Here is a 16,666-nt window from a genome sequence, read left to right as displayed (position 1 = left end):
TGTCTGACATCCTCAGCCAGGAACAGAAGCACCCAGAGGCAGGGCAGTAAGAGCTATAGCCCTGGAGGGGCAGAGCCAGAAACCTCAGTGAGGTGCGGTGGTGACCCAGCAGGTATACAGAACCCTCGTAATCCTGCCATCTGCCTGCAGTTCATTTACTCTCCACACTTCAACCACACTTGGGAAGGTTTAGTGACCACTCCATTTTGTTCTTGAGAAAATGACTGGTCCAAGGTCACACAGCTCTAAACACCACCCCGAGGCTCTGAATCCAGACCCCCAGAAGCATGACAATCAGAAATGCTCCTTTGCCCACCACGTGGTCCCCTCCTCCATCCCTCATCACCTATCACCTCACCCTGCCTGCTCCATGAGCCAGCCCAGAGGTCACTGGGTTCGACACCATTATCACAGTTGTGACCACACCCCTACTTTCCCTCACTAGATCCAAAGCCCACTTAAAGTCAGGGACTCCTCAAAACCTGCCTCAACACTCAAACATCCCCAGTGCCCATCTTCACAGGTGTCAGATGGAACCAAGTAACAGAAATGGGCTCTCCAGCGCAGAGGCTCTGATGAACTAGCCAGCGGAGAGGGGTGGAACACAAGAAAACAGTAGAGGAGGCAGAGATGCAGGATCAAATACAGGCAGAGTGGAGAGGGTTGGGGGATGGATGGAGGGACACAGAGGGCCCCTGACTGCCCCAGAGGGCTCCTACAAGAAGGCACTGGGACTGAGGAAGGGTCGTTTCCAGGAAACAGAAAAGTAGAACAAAGGCGAGGTGGGGTCCTGAACAACCCAGCATTTAATGGCTCCTTAGCAGCCCAGTTTCCAAAGAGGCAAGGATTTAAAAATGCAAGAAAGTCAATCATTACTAAGATTTGCATACATTTCAAGTCTCAACAACTACATACATGCACATACTTACATGAAGCACCCGACACAGTAGCTACCTGCATACCCAGTGCAACACCTGGGAGCATCTGTGCAACCACACCTCCACCAACCCCTTACCGCCCCAAGTGACCTCCCCCAGGGAAGAGTGGTCTGACCCTCATGGTGTCTCCTGCACCCTGCATGGACAGCACATCTGCCAAACATCCAATCAGAAGCACAGAAAGAGGGCCAGTGAGTTTCAGAAACCCTCTACTCAGATAATCACGATTTGACTCCACGACTTTTACACTCAGTCCTTTAGGTTCCAAAAAACAAACTGCAAAGACAAGAAATGCTGTCCACTGATTTTGCAAAGATGCCAAGAAAAGACTGACCAGTGAGTTGAGAAACCCTTCCCATGCCTCCTAAGGAAGATATTATTTGAGAATTAGGGAATCATTAGTTCTTGCATGGAGGCAGAGGTGATAAAAGCCCACAGGAGTCATTTAATCAGCCCGTTTTAGGGGCTTTTCCCCAACCTGGGGGCAGCCAGATAAACGACTGTTGAGGCAGGCATCCTCAGACCTTAAGACAGTGCCAGCACCCTGTGGGACCCAAAGGAGTTTGCTGAATAAATGCTATTGACAGAAACACATGGCAAAGGATGCACTCTTTACATATAACAGGATCTTGGGCTCCAGTGAACAGAACTCGGGAAATAGTTCCCCAGGTGCACCTGAATTATTAAAACAAAAGGATAATCCCCGGAAAAAACAGATGGGACACACCAAGGCGCAGTCCACGCCTCCCCCGCCCCCAGGGAAAAAAATCCCCTACAAAACCTTCCACCTTGCCCAGGTGGACGTACACCCCAGCCCCCCTGGTGCCGTCGCGCCCACCCAGCCCAAACCCAGCCCTTCAATATACCAGAACAGGTCTCTTTCAGGAGAACTCTGTCCCCAGCTCCCACGGGGGTGGCTAGGCCAGCCCCAGGGGTTCGTTGCGGGAGCAGTTCCACGATTTATTGCTACAGAGAAGCGGGGGGCTTCGAGATGGCGATGGAGCTGGGAGGGGGAGGGACTGGGGGGGACGCGTCTGGAATCTGTGATGTGAATAGCAAGTGGACAAATATTTTAAAAATAAAAATCCAGATCGCATGCTTATTTTCGGGGGGGTTCACAAAGATGGGAGGCAAGTTTGGAAGCCGCGATGGCACTGCGGGATGACTGGAGAGGGGAGTGGGATGTAATGATGGTATTTCGGGGGGCATCCCTAGGAAGCGCCCAGTTAACCCCGCGTGCCCAAAGGGCCGGAAATGCAGGAGGGTTCCAACCAGGGCCTGGGGTCTCTCTATTATAATAATTATTTTTTTAATTATTAGGAGCGTTGTGAATAATAGAAGGGCCAGCCGAACAGAACCAGGCCAGGCCGGGCCACCCACACTGTCATCTTTTGTGCGGGGCGGGCGTTGACGCCCCGGCCCAGCCCCCGCGCTCCCCAAGCCCAGGCAGGGCGCCCCCGCCTCCCGCCCCTGGCCCCACCATTGTCCGGCCGCGCCGCCCCCGCCCTAGGCCCAGCAGGCGCCCCGGGCCGGGCGGTTAACGCCCCCAAACTCCTCGCGGGCCGGGACAAAGCACGGCGACCGCGGCCAGAGCAGGCCTCACCCGAGGCCTGGGCCTCGAGTCCTGGGCGCCCGCAGCCCCCGGCGTGGCGCAGGGGCGGCAGCGGCGGCGAGGCCCGCGCTCAGATGCGGCGGCTGCCTCCCGCGGGCTCACCTGAGACGGTGCGCGCGGACCGATCCAGAGCAGCGGCGCGCGTTCCCCGCCCTCGGCGTCTCAACCCCTGGTACCGCTCGGGCCGAGCCCCGCTCGGTCGCTGGCGGCCGAGCCCTCCGCTGGCGCCCCGGGCGGGGCTTATGAGGACGTGCGGCAGCCCCGCCCAGGCTGCCATTGGCCCCTAAGCCCACGCCCGCGTGTCCATTGGCTGCCGCTGACAGCTCCGCCCCTCCCCTCCGCCGGGCCGATCAACATCGCACGGGCCGCCTCCCGCGAGTCTCGATTGGGCGGGTACGGGCGCCGGATTCGCCTCCCCATTGGCCAGGAGGCGGGGACACGCCAGCGCCTTCCCACGTGCCCGCTGACCGGCTTCGTTTTCATTGGAGGTGGTGCACGCCAGCCAAGGCGGTCGCGACCAACCGGACAGCGGCTGGGCCTCGGATCGACAAGGACGCCTCGGGGATCGCAGGGGAACAAGCGGGTATTGGCTTGCATGGTCAGCCTGAGACGCGGGATGGCTGAAATGGATGCCAATCAAGGTTCTGGCCCCGCCCTTGTTATCAGGCGGCAGCTGAGTACGTGAGACCCTGCACAACCTCATCACCCTGTCAGGGAGGTGCGCGATGAGGTTCGAGACCCGTACCCGGAATTTGGGCGCTGAGTTCCCCAGTTCGCAAAATCCAGAGTTAGGAAGCATACCCCAACGCATCCCATTTTGCAAAGTTGAGGAACTGAGGAGAAATAAAAAGACAAGTAAACGCTCCCCTCCCCCTCCAAAATTAACCAAGTTCATTTCCATCACAATCAAATCTTTGCAAGGAGGCAAAACCTTCGGATTAAGTTAGGTGCCTTCCCCCGAGTTCCCTAAAACCTAAGGGAGGCGAGGAGTTGGGTGTTACCTGACCTAAGTGCAAAGCTCAGCTGGGCTCCACGCCTCCTCGTGAGTGGCCTCCAGCCAGTGTCACTGGGCCTGTTTTGTCCTGTGAAATGGATATTATGGTCACACACACACACACACACACACACACAGTCTGCCCCAATTCCTGAGAATGTTGCCAGAATTAAGTGGGAGGAGGCAGTAAAGGTTTGACCATGTGGCTTTGCATAGTTATTTAATTGAGGTTTGCTATTACTATCATCATTAATTGCATGTCGGAAAGATGTGGGCACGCCCCCACTTCGGAGGGAGCAGTATAAAGGTGGCAATTAGACGTTTTCTAGTAACGTTTTCAGTGCATCTACACTATATTCCTGGAGGTCATGTACCCTGAGAAAGGTACCAGAACTTGCACGGTTCAAGGATGCTTGCTGTAATACTATACACAATTGTTTACAAGTTTTGTTCTAAATATCTGTCCTCGCGGACTAAGTAACTTGGGGCACAGGTACTCTGGAATACCAACTATGTAGCAATGAAAAAGGAGGTAGAACTACATGTACTGTCGTGGAACTATCCCCTACAGACATTAAAAAGCAGCTGCAGAAGGATCCAGGATTTTGTACTCAAAAAGAAAAAAAAAACATACAAAAACCAATATCATGTGGCTTCTAAGGGCACATACCTGTGTCAACACGCAGAAAAAGGCCACCTCCAAACTGAAAGAAATCTTTGGGAACAGAAGAAATCCGTGTTGGTAAAAAAAAAGGCGGGGGAGGGAGTTGGTGAGGACTTGGGTCTGTTCTGGAGTGTTTTTAATCCTCATGGGCTCATCTTCATATATTCCTCATGTAGTTAAAATATAACTTAAAAAATAGGAAATAGTAACTGCCCCCAAGAACCTCCCTAACTAGTGGGAAAGACAGAAATGGAATTTGATAACAGTAACAGTGTCAAAAATGCAAAGGAATTTGCCACACACACACACGTGTGTGCGTGCGCCCGTGTAACTTTTTCCCCTACTTCCAAGTTTATCATATTAGACCATTAATTACAGGTGTTTGGACTCGACTCTGAAATTTTAATTTATTATTGGGGCACCTAAATAAGTTGTCAACTTTCTTATTTTGCTTAGAAAGACTTTTTTCCTTTGAATTTTTATTTGAAAGTCTTCATAATAAAATGTTAGAAAAAAAATTATAATCACCACTATTTAAAAAACTGTCATATGCAAAGTAGAAAGGACACATTCCCAGAATTTTCAATGGGCAAATCAGTTTGGGGAAAACACTTAATTGCCCTGGTTTTCTCTACATCTTTGCAGACAGGTGCAAATCTCACCATTGGGGATCTCTCCCTAAACAAGGCCAGGAGGTGCTCTGGTACTGAATGGCCTTCAAACAGCCTGAGGCCTGATCTTTTTTCTACATACCTGGTCTTCACCTACCCCAATGGGCAAGGTGTGGAACCAAGAAATACCTCGAACTTTACAGACTCCCTTCCCACTCCCAGGTGTCTGATGCATTAACGAAAGATAGAGATGGATGTAAAGATACATCATTTCACTCCAAGCACATGTTGCTACATATGTAACATGTTTCACATTTATGAGCAGACACAAATATGCAAACACCAGACCACACGCACATGTTTACCAAGCTGCTAGATAAAGTGGCTACTTGATAAATGAACTGAAATCCATATAAAACCCAAGCACAAGGCAAAATAAACAGCATTGTTCCAATTTTGTTCTTTAAATTTACATATGAAACCTATATAACTATACATGTACCCTGCCTTTGCCATATCTTTAGGTAAGTCACTTAACCTCTCTATGCCTCACTTACAAATGGCTGAGTCAAAACTATTGGAGTGCTGTTTTGAGGTTGAACATTACAGTACCAACACATATGCATGTACAAAGAAAGCCTGAAAATGGTAACCCTCTGGGTGGATTATGTATTGTGACTTTTTCTTCATGTAGTCAGTTGCCAAATGTTCTAAAGGGATTGTGTATTAATTTTATAACCTGGGATGGAAGGAAAGAAGGAAGTTTTACATTTCAAAGTCAACCAGATGGATTGGAAAATGCAGTCCATTCACACAATGGATGACTAAGCCACGAGGAGTCACTTGCTATGTGGATGAACCTCGAAAACATGAGACCACAAAAGACGGAGTATTTCATGATTCCATACATTTGAAAAGTGCAGAGCAATCAAATCCAGAGAGAGAGAGAGAGAGAGAGAGAGAGAGAGAGAGAGAGAGAGAGAGAGAGAGAGGATTCATGGTTGCTGGGCTGAGGAATGGAGCAGGGTTGCTTTTGGAGGGATGAGAACCTCTGGAACTCAATAGTAGTGATGGTCGCACAATTCTGTGAACAAGCTAAAAACCCACTTAAGTGTACTTTAAGTGGGTGAACTTTATGGCAACATGAAATATATTTCAATAAAGCTATTTTAAAAATATTTTTTTAACCTACCAGAAAGAAACATACCTAATATTGTGATTATTTCTGCATAGTGGTTTCACAAATACATTTTCTGGGGTTTTGCTAATTTTAACAGTAACACTAACTTTGAAAATGAAACATCCAAAATTCCACAATCTTGATAATAAACCCCTCAGTATGGTCTGTCCCTGTGTAGGGCCCACCTGAGGAAACACTGTGGACCTTCTTCCATTTCTCATTACTATCTTTACTATTTTTATTTCACATCTACATGTGACATATTTTTGAGATATAATTTGTATACTGTACAATTCACCCATTTGAAGTGTACATTCGATAGACTATAGTATATTTACAGGCATGTGCAAACATCACCAGATTCAGGACATTTTCATCATCCCAAAAGCCCGGCACCCTTCCACTAACACCTCTCCCCAACCCAGGCCCCAGCATCACTAATCAGTCTCTCATGTATTAGAGATTTCATGAGATCACATATGATCACTGTGACTGCCTCCTTGTATTGAGTATGTTTTCAAGGATTCGATACATTTTAAGGAACAAAGAGGCAGAACTTTCTTTATTAAATCAGATCTGCCCGTGTCATTACCTGACCATCAATAAAAGGCGCGGGCAATATGTTAATATAGATAGCTTCTGCAGAACTCAGCACTAGTATGTTCCCTCATCCTTGGCCTCTGACTTATGTTGGAAATAGCTTTTCAGGTCATCAATCTCTGCACATCCAGAGTGCCCAAATTTCCCCAGGCCTGCAGACACCCCTTGTAGGGTCATTCAAGTTCTTGGCTGACGATTCAGGCTGGTGACACTCACTCATGGCCTGGGCTGGTCTCCCAGTGGAGGACAACTGCAGCCTCAGTTTCCTCAAATGTAAATAAGGACAGTAGCACCCATCTTAGTGAAAATAAGTGACCACCCCCATTCCAAGGTGGAAGGCTGGATTTGACCCCATGGCTATAGTTTGCTGACCCCTTAAAGGTCAAAGTCAAACCCCTCCTGAGCAGCAGTTAGAACCACTGCCCTTCACTTTGATCTTCTGGGTCTCCATTTTCTCATTTGCAAAATGGGGATGATGCTACCTGCCTAGTCTGTCTCCTGGAGTTTTTGTGAAGAGAAAATGAAATAATAGGAACAGAAGTGTCTTGTAGGCTACAAAGCGATTTGCAAATAGGAAAGACAAAACCAAATGCATCTGTAAAAGACATTTATTCTGAGAATCTAAAATCTGGACAAAGAATATTGAACATTTTAGAAAATGCCTACACAGGATTTTGTCATTTCTTCCTAATACATTAACAACCTAATAATAAAGAGGAAAAAAACTTCAAACAATATTGGTCCAGTTTGTCTGCAGTTATGTGATTTAAAATATTCCTGTTCTGTTGAGGTATAAGCTGCAAACTTTGGTAGTTTGTAAAAACAAAAAAAATTTAACAAATAATTCAAAAAAAGCTCCTAAGTTATAGATTTCTTGGTACATGTACAGTAACTACAAAAAAAAATCTCATTTAGAAAAAGTATTTATTTTTAAAACAAATTTCCTCTTGTAATTCCCAATTGGCAAGCTGAAAATTCAATTTAAAGGAAGGACAAAACTCAAGTCATCCCCAAACACTCACCAAGTTTTGGAAAAAACTGGCTGACCGGTCTGAGAATCTGGCTGGCATTTTCAATAATACAGTGCTAAAAAAGGAGCCCTGTTTAGAAAGAAAGAACCAAAGGCACTTGAACATGGCTTTGTGCATCTGCTTCTGTGGCGTTCCAATCGGACAGCATCTGGCTGTGCACCCAGCCCCACGGAGAGGACAGTCCATAGGAGGTAGCTTCTGTGTGGTTTCAACTCTGCTCAAGGGACACAGGTCTCTACTTGCAGGTCTTACCCATGGAAGCCAACTGGTGGCGGATGGCTTTGAGGCCAGAGTTTAAAGTGGGCTGAACGGGATTTTTTCCTTTTTCCCTTTCAACAATGTCCTGATGGATGACAGCAGGGCCACACCACAACCAGGGCCACTACCAGGCACCATCCTGCTGGGTTTTGGCATAAAATGCTGTCAGGAAGTATAGCCCACACACCTAGGCAGTCGACACCTTCTTGCAGGAACCTCTGAGAACTTGATATTGGGAACATGAGTGGCCTTCAGGCCAAGTCATTTCTAATTCCATCTTCAGAAAAAAAAAAATTGGGGGGTGGGGGTAGAACTCTGGTGACATTTGCAGCAAACACAAGTAGAAACTTGATGGCTTCAGAAAGCCAGGCCTCTGATGCTCATAATTTAGGTTCGTGTAATGGCAAACCCCCACCAGAAAGCCCAGGACGCTGTATCCACACTTAGAAAGTAAAAAAACTGGAGAACTTGTGCTGGTGATGGAGAGGCATTTGCTGTGGTTGCACCTGAGGTTTCAGCCCTGAGCTCCTGGAAGGAGATAATTCAGGCATTACTGACTGCTGCCCGGATTTTGAGTATCTAGAAGAAGATAGGAAAATATTTGAGCTACATCTCTAGAAAACCAAGGATCTTGTTCAAGTTGCCCAGGACTTTTTCAGAAACTCACTTAATAATAAAAATGATACTGTACATCTTTTAAGGACTCTTTATACGCAGTATTCCATGGCTTGGAGTCAAAGATCAGACTCTGGAAAGAGCTATTTTGGTTTGTTCTTCACCTGTGGAAAACGCAGCCCTGGTATTAACTCAAAATCTCGACAATCTCCTGGAACTGTATGCAGCAGATCAGGGAAAAGAATGTGAATCCCTTGACTTTATTGATACAAAAAAGGTCATAAAATGGGCTCAAGGGAAGTGGAAGATGAGTGTGTTCCATGTCCATGGGGTCTACATCAACACTAGAGGCACTGTCATTAATCCAGATGGGTACTGGAGAGTGCCCAATTATGCTCAAGTTCTGAGAGAGCTTCTTCAACTCTGAGAATAAGTCGTTTGTTTTCTTGGGCTGTGGTCGAACTTTGCATGGCCCCACTTTCCAAGCCCTTTATCCAGAGGCCGTCGAGCCTATATCTGTCACAGACGTCTCATGATTGTTAGGAAAAGAGGTGCAGCTGAGTCCAGGACTCTTCAAGAAGACATGGAAGCCATAGGAACTAGGGTCATCTCCTATCTTGGAGAATATTTCAGGCGACTGGCCTATGACTCCAGTGGGTAGATCAGACTGCAGCACCTGAGAGGGCTACAGAAGTCACCAGCATTAGACCAAGCGCTAAGGCCCCATCATGGACAGTGTTTACATCATGCTGGCCGGTTCTTAGTCTTTTTTATTTTTTGTTCTTTCGGTCACTGAGTAAGGCTGCTGCCCTGCATGAAAGACTTGGGTTGTATATGCCATGGAATCAATCACATGGCCCTTGTTGCACTTTGCTATACTTGGTTTTTCAATCAAACTTAATGGCTGTAACTCCAAGACTAAAAGGCAATTTATTTATTTAAAATATTTTGACATATAAAAAAAATTTTTGTTTGTTTTTTTGCTGATATGTTTTGCAGGCTTTATATATTTTTTTAAAACTAACATAAAAACTGAGCAGTCTAACTTTTTTTCTTTGAGCCATAATACACATTCCTGAAAATTTATAGATTAAAAAAACAAAACAAAATCAGGAAGACAAGGCTTTTTAGGGAGTAGAGGAAAAACTACATGTTTAAGTTAAGCCCACTAAAAATCAAGAGGGGCCAAGGACGCCTCTGATGCGTTTTTAAAAAACGCCCGGCGAGAAGTGCTTGAGGATCACCGTCCATTGCCATAACCAGGGAAGAGCTGGTTGAGGACTGCCTGCAGCGGCTGGTTCACCTGCATGGCGTAGTTCCGGCCCAGGTCATAGCGGCAGGCAGGGCAGCTGAACACCTGGGCCCTGAAGGATCTATCCAGGCAATCCTACAAGAGAGTGCAGGAAGGTGAGACATGTTGTCCATGTCAGCAGGGCCGCTCCTGGCCACCCACAGTTCCCAGTGACAGAGTTGAGAGCAATTACTGACTTCTCACAGGGTCCAGAGAGCCCTCGAGTTCCTCAGTCTCACTTTTTACCACTCACCACCCATTGCCAGCCTGACTTCCTCAGGATCCCTCAAAGACTCTAAGCTCATCCTGGCCCCAGGCCTTGGCACTTACAGGTCACACCACCTACAGGTTTGTCCTCTGGCTCTCTTGTCACTCATAACTTGGCTCAAGTCAGATCCTCAGAAGACCCCTCCCTGATGCCCCTGGGCTACGCAAAGCATCCCCACCACAACCAGTCCTATCATCTCCTGTTTGCCTTAAAACAGCACCTTCTGTCTTCTGCCATCATCTTGTTTATTAACATATTTACCCCTAATAAACCAGACGCTCTTGTGATTTGGAGGTATGTCTTGTTCACCCCTGCAGTACCAAGCACAGGATGTGACACGTAGTAGGTGACCAAAAATAAATATGCATCAATGAGAATAAAGTGGGAAAGAAAGAAATTCTGGCACTGAGCTGAACTTCTGGGTTCAAATTAAGCCAGGTGGAGACAGCTATGAAGCAGACAGGCCCTGGAAGGCCAACTTCCCAATCAGAGAAACAGGGAAGACACCACCCACCTGGACAAGACAATGCACACAGGTATGCAGGCACCTACCTGCATCAGGCAAGTGGGTAAGGGAGTAAATGTCAACCCAGTGGAAAGCCTGCTGATGCCACAGCACATTCAACCACAGATGCACATTGAGTTTTTTGTTTCCCTTTTTATACATTCCTGAATTTTCTTTTCACCATAAAGTTTATAGCCTTGATTGTAGAGACAAAAGGTAGCTCTTTCTACTCAACACAACTAAAATTAGGGTCCATGTTCAGAAATCAGGTTCTAGATTACTGCATGATTCATAGCATCCAAAAGGTGGAAACAACCCAAGTTGTGCCTCAACGGATGAATGGTACAGAGAGGACAGTCCATTCAGACAATGGAACATTATTTGGTCTTAAAAAGGAAATTCTGACACCTGCTACAACATGGACAAAACTTGAAGACGCTCAGTGACATAAGCCAGACACAGAAGGACAAATACTGTGTGATTCCACTCAAAGGAAATCCCTAGAGGGGTCAGATGCATAGACATAAAGTAGAAGGTAGGAGCCAGGAGCTAGGGAATGGGGAGTTAAGTGTTTAATGGGGACAGAGTTTCAGTTTGGAAAGATGGAAAAGTTCTGGAGATGGGATGCTGGGGATGGTGGTACAACAATATGAATTTATTTAACACTACTGGACTATACACTTAAAAATGTTCAGGATGGAAAATTGTATGTTATGTGTATTTTACCACAATAATACACTTTAATAGAATGAAAAAATCAGATGCTGGGACATCAGGGTAGAGGGTCGTTTTCCCATAACTCCTCACATGCTGAGGTTCTGGAAGATGTTAACTCCAGTTGCATGGACAGATGGGGCAGACACATAAATGTCAGTACCCTCTTCCTTCATAGTCTTGAAACTTTATGACACACATGACCGACCACTGAGATGCTAAGTCCCTGAAACCCTATTAATCTGGTCCATTTCTGCAGCGCTAGCCAGGCCTGACGTTTTGGAAGCTCCCTCTCCATCTCACGCCTCCATGTGCATGCTTGCGTACAGCACTTCAGCACGGGTCACCTGGAGCCAGAAGCAGGCCAGGAAAGTGCTGCTATACCCCTTTTCACCAAGGGGCAACTGAGACAAGGAGAGTTAAGTGACTTTCCAAGGATGGGAGGGACAGAGCTTGGAAGAGGGTCAAACCCTGGCCTCTGACTCCAAAGCCCTCATCTGTCTTCTGCCAATCCTGAGCCTCTCTTCCAGGTCACAGAACCCATGTGACATGCATGGCCCAAGAGCAGAAAAGCCTGACCCTCATGGCCAAACTGCTTCGAGTTCTCTGAGTCCCTCCCCTATTGTGACAGCTGAGGCACTAAGACAGCCCCAAGGCCAGGGTGGAGAACAAATTCACCAGCAGCTCAGAGACTAAGGGTGACTAAGAGGCAGGGACAGTCCCTTCTAACGCCATTTGCCTGCACTGCCCTTAAGTTCCTACTGATTGACTCTGGCCAGAAAACACTGCAGAGAAACCATTTACACGGACCAGTGCTTTCCAACTGTGCAATTCTGCCCCCAAGGGGACACTGGGCCATGTCTGGGAATATCTACAGTTGTCATGACTCGGGGAGCTCCTAGCATCAAATGGGTGGAGGTCAGGGAGGTTGCTCAACCGCTCAGTGTCCAGAACACTCCCTCCCCAGCAAGAGAATGTTCCAGTGCCAATGTCCACAGTGCTGAGGGGGGAGACTCCGGTCTAATCTCACCCCCTCATCTCTCTTTCAATCATATCATTTCCCTCCTGAGACCGACCACCAGGAAGAGCCTATGGCCCCCCTCCTAGCTCCACATCCTCTATTGGCCTGAGCTGTTCAGACATACCTGCCTATCCAGACTTTTACACATGCCCTTCTGTCTGCCTGGGATGCTGCCCAGAGCCCCTCTTTAGGTGAGAGGCTAAGGCCTCCTCCTCCAAGAAGCCTTCGTTCTGCTCCTCTAGGAAACAAGCACTTCACACCTCTACTGCCTGCTTTATAGTTTCTTATCAGGCCAAGACTGCTACCTGTCCTCTCCCACCCTGGACCCCCAGGTATATGAGAGGCTACAGGAGAGTGTTCCAGAGAGAGGAGAGATCAGCCAATGCACAGCAAAGAGCCAATGTGGCTGGAGTCACGAGGCAAGGTGACACTAGAGTGCCAGGTGGCCCAGGTGGGCTCGGTGGCCCGGGCAAAGAGCTGGCCTTTGATTCCACACCAGCAGGGAGGCACAGGAGGCGGGAAAGCAGAGAAGTGGGGCAGTTGGATCCCTCAATGAAGGTCGGAAGGCAACTATAATCGAGGCTACTCGAAAAATAGATACTGAAGCCCTGCAAAGGGCCAGGAGCCAGGCATGTAAGGAAGCCAGGCCAACAAGCCCATGCAGAGTGCTGGCTGTGTGGCAGCCCAGCTCCCAGGCCTGCTCCTCTCACCTTGCACACGTTGTGTTGGCACACGGTCGTGATCGGGCGGAATACCAGCTCCTGGCAGCAAATGCACTGGAACATTTCTTCCACTTTACTCAGGAATTTCTAAAACCAGAAAAGAGGGTGTGTTAGACCAGCAGAGCCTTACACCAGAGTGAACAACCACATTGAAGGGAATCCTCAGAAAACAGGGCTCCCTGCTAGGGTCCCCTAATTTCATCCTCCTACCCCCACCAAAGGAGACAGCAACGGTTGTGATCATCATTTTAAGATGAGAAAGCAGAGGCCCAGACAGGTGCCAGCCTTGTCAGGGACCGAGAGGTGAGCAGAGCCAGCCAGGGTCACAGCTTCGATGGTGCTGAGTGGGATACCCAGGGTCAGGGTCAAGAGATTACACTTCATCAGTGTAATCTGAAGGCACAGATCTGGACTTCTCAGTAAACAGTGCTGAGCCCCTTCTGTGTGCTGCCCAGGCACCAGGGTTCAGCAATGGATTAAACAGAAGAATCTTATGCCCTCATAGAGGTTGGAGCCCTGTCGGTGGGCGGAGGGTGAAGATGAAACAAAAAAGACAGAAATGTCACAACAGTACTGGGAAGTACAGCAGGGAGCCTGGGAAGGGCCAAACCAAAATGCAGGTGGTCAGAGAACAATCTGTGGAGAAGGTGACCTGAAGACCATGTGGCCGACTAAACCATGACCTCCAAAATGCCACATCCAGATCCCAGGATCTGTGTATATGTTCCCTTCCATAGCAAAAGAAATTCTGCAGGTGGAATTAAATTAAGGACCCTGAAATGGGACTACTTTAAGCTAAAAAAGTTTTTGCACTGCAAAGGAAACTATCAACAAAACAAAAAGACAACCTACTGAATGAAAAAGGATATTCACCAACAATACATACAATAAGGGGTTAAAATCTAAAAAATATTTATGTAAAGAACTCAGACAACTTAACACCAAAAAGACAATCTGGATTAAAAGTGGGCAGAGGTGTCTTGGCTGGTGTGGCTCAGTGGATTGAGCACCAGTCTGCAAACCAAAAGGTTACCAGTTTGATTCCTGGTTGAGGCACATGCCTGGGTTGCAGGCCTGGTCCCCAGTTGGGGGCGTGAGAGAGGCATCCAGTCAACGTTTCTTTCACTCATTAATGTTTCTCTCCCTCTCTTTCTCCCTCCCTTCCCTTCTCTCTGAAAATAAATAAATAAAAAATGGTCAGAGGACCTAAATAGACATTTCTCCAAAGAGGACATAGAGATGGCCAACAGAGTATGAAAAGACGCTCAATGTCACTCATCATCAAAGAAATGCAAATTAACCAGAAGGAGCTAACACCTCACACCGGTCAGAATGGCTATCACTGATAAATCAACAAACAACAAAGGTGGGTGAAAATGTAGAGAAAAGGGAACCCTCGTGCACTGTTGCTGAGAATGCAGACTGGTGCACCTACTATAGAAAACAGTATGCAGAGTCCTCAAATTTTTTTTAAACCACAACTACCATATGACCCAGCAATCCCGTTTCTGGGTATTTATCAAAAAAAAAAAAAAAAAATCCAAAATACTATTTCAAAAAGGTATATGCATCCCTATGTTCAGTGCAGCATTATTTACAATAGCCAAAATATGGAAGCAACCCAAGTGTCCTTGGATAGACTAATGGATAAAGAAGAGGTGGTACATATATACAATGGAACATTACTCAGCCATAAAGAGAATGCAATTTTACCATCTGCAACATGAATGGATAATGACATGCATTTGATACATCTAACCTACCGAACATCACAGTTTATGCTAAAAGAAATAAGACAGAGAAAGTCAAGTACCATATGATTTTACTTATATGTGAAATCTAAAGAATAAAATAAATAAATAAAATAGAAACACACTCACAGATACAGAAAACAAATTGATGGGAGGTGAAAAAGGTAAAGGGGATTAAGAAGTACAAACTGGCATTTGCAGAACAGACATGGGGATGTAAAGCACAGCACAGGGAATTACAGGCATAATATTAAAATAACTATGTATACTACCAGGTGGTTACTAGACTTATCGGGGGATCACTTCATAAGTTATATAAACGTCTAACTGCTATGCTGTACACTTGAAACTAATATAATATTGAATGTCAACTATAATTGAAAAATAAATTTTTTTAATCTTCAACCGAGGACATTCTTTCATTGCTTTCAGAGAGAGAGGAAGGGACAGAGGAAGGGAGAGAAATATCAATGTGAGACAGAAACACCAATTGGTTGCCTCCTGTATGCACCAGGGTCAGGGATAGAACCCACAACCTAGGCAGGTGCCCCAACCAGGAATCAAACCTGCAGCCTTCAGTTACGGGACAACGTTACAACTGAGTCACACCACCCAGGGTAAAAAATAATAATTTTTTAAGGAAAGAAAAACTCGAAGATTTCTGCCCTTCAGAACTGAGAGAGACTAACTTCATGTCATTTTGTGCCATTAGGTCTACGGTCATTTGTTATGGCAGCTACAGGAGACTCATGCAGAAAGTGGGGATTGAGCTAGAAGGGCTGCGGGTGAAGGTGCTCCAGGCAGAGGAGCCTGCCATGGGATGGCCAGGAGGAAGAGCCTGGGGTAGAGGACGTCAGCAGATTGCCCACAGTTTGGGTTTGACTCTGAGAGTGAGCCAAGGAGAGCCAGCTCCCACCAGGTAAGGAAAGCAGCCAGAGGACAATAAGCCACTCACTTGCAGTGACCCATCAGTGTCCCTCACCCCACCTAGGGCAGGAGTATCAAAACAAGAAAGCCTAGGGGAAAATTTTAAAAAAAAAATAACAGCCTGGATTGGTGCTTCATTGGAAAGTTGAACACAGAATGACCATGTGACCCAGCAATCCCACTTCCGGGTATAGGCAGACCCCAGCTTACAATGGTTCAACTTACAATTTTTCAACTTTGCAATAATATAAAAACAGTACCCATTCAGAAGAAACCGTACTTTGAATTTTGAATTTGCATCTTGTCCTAGGCTAGTGATATGCAATCTGATACTTACCTGTGATGCTGGGCAGCGGCAGTGAGAACATTTTGCCTCACTGGAGGCTAATGTACATATTCTGAGCATGCTCATGGGGGGCTGGGCTAAACTGTGATGTTTGGTAGGTTAGATCTATCGAATGCATGTGACTTATGATGGGTTTATTGGGACATAACCCCATCATAAATCAAGGAGCATCTACACATATCCAAGAGAATTGAAAGCAGAAACTAAGAGAAATGGTTGCACACCCATGTTCACAGCAGCATGATTCACAATAGGCAAAAGAGGAAAACAACTCAACTGCCCATTGGAAGATGATGGATACACATGATGTGGTCTAGCCAGACAGACAATGAAATATTATTCAGCCTTAAAAAGGACATTCTGACACTTGCCACAATTGGATAAACCCTGATAACGTTACATTCAGTGAGATAAGCAAGACAGAGAAGGACAAATACTGTATGACTGCACTTATATGAAGTTCTTAGAGATGTCAGAGACAGAAAGAAGACGGCGGGTTCCAGTGGCCGGCAGAGGGCGATGGGGAGGTAGTGTCTAACGGGGACAGTTTCGGTTTAAGAAGATGAGAAAGTTCTGGAAATGGATGATGGCAATGGTCACATGATAATGTAAATGTCT

The 16,666-nt window shown here is 46.6% G+C and overlaps 2 protein-coding genes across 2 annotated transcripts in view; both read right to left on the bottom strand.

Annotated features, from left to right (window-relative positions):
• The window catches only part of KDM4B (lysine demethylase 4B), a 135,802-nt gene extending 133,034 nt beyond the window's left edge, over positions 1-2,768 (bottom strand). Inside the window, exon 1 of the mRNA XM_090289413.1 lies at positions 2,653-2,768. The gene's annotated coding sequence lies outside the window, so the exon portion shown is untranslated. The remainder of the gene's footprint in view (positions 1-2,652) is intronic.
• Positions 2,769-7,191: 4,423 nt separating this feature from the next.
• Positions 7,192-16,666, bottom strand: part of UHRF1 (ubiquitin like with PHD and ring finger domains 1) — a 65,161-nt gene continuing 55,686 nt past the window's right edge. Inside the window, exons 20-21 of the mRNA XM_090289409.1 lie at positions 13,013-13,111; positions 7,192-9,890 (exon numbers count right to left, since the gene is read on the bottom strand). Of these exons, the coding sequence (XP_090145535.1) occupies positions 9,744-9,890; positions 13,013-13,111 (246 nt within the window). The 3' untranslated portion in view covers positions 7,192-9,743. The remainder of the gene's footprint in view (positions 9,891-13,012; positions 13,112-16,666) is intronic.

Source organism: Furipterus horrens, unplaced genomic scaffold (genome assembly GCF_987537825.1).
Source record: "Furipterus horrens unplaced genomic scaffold, mFurHor1.1.pri manual_scaffold_10, whole genome shotgun sequence".
Taxonomy (NCBI): domain Eukaryota; kingdom Metazoa; phylum Chordata; class Mammalia; order Chiroptera; family Furipteridae; genus Furipterus; species Furipterus horrens.
Note: the sequence above shows the minus strand (reverse complement) of the source record. Positions and strands in the feature narration are given on the sequence as shown.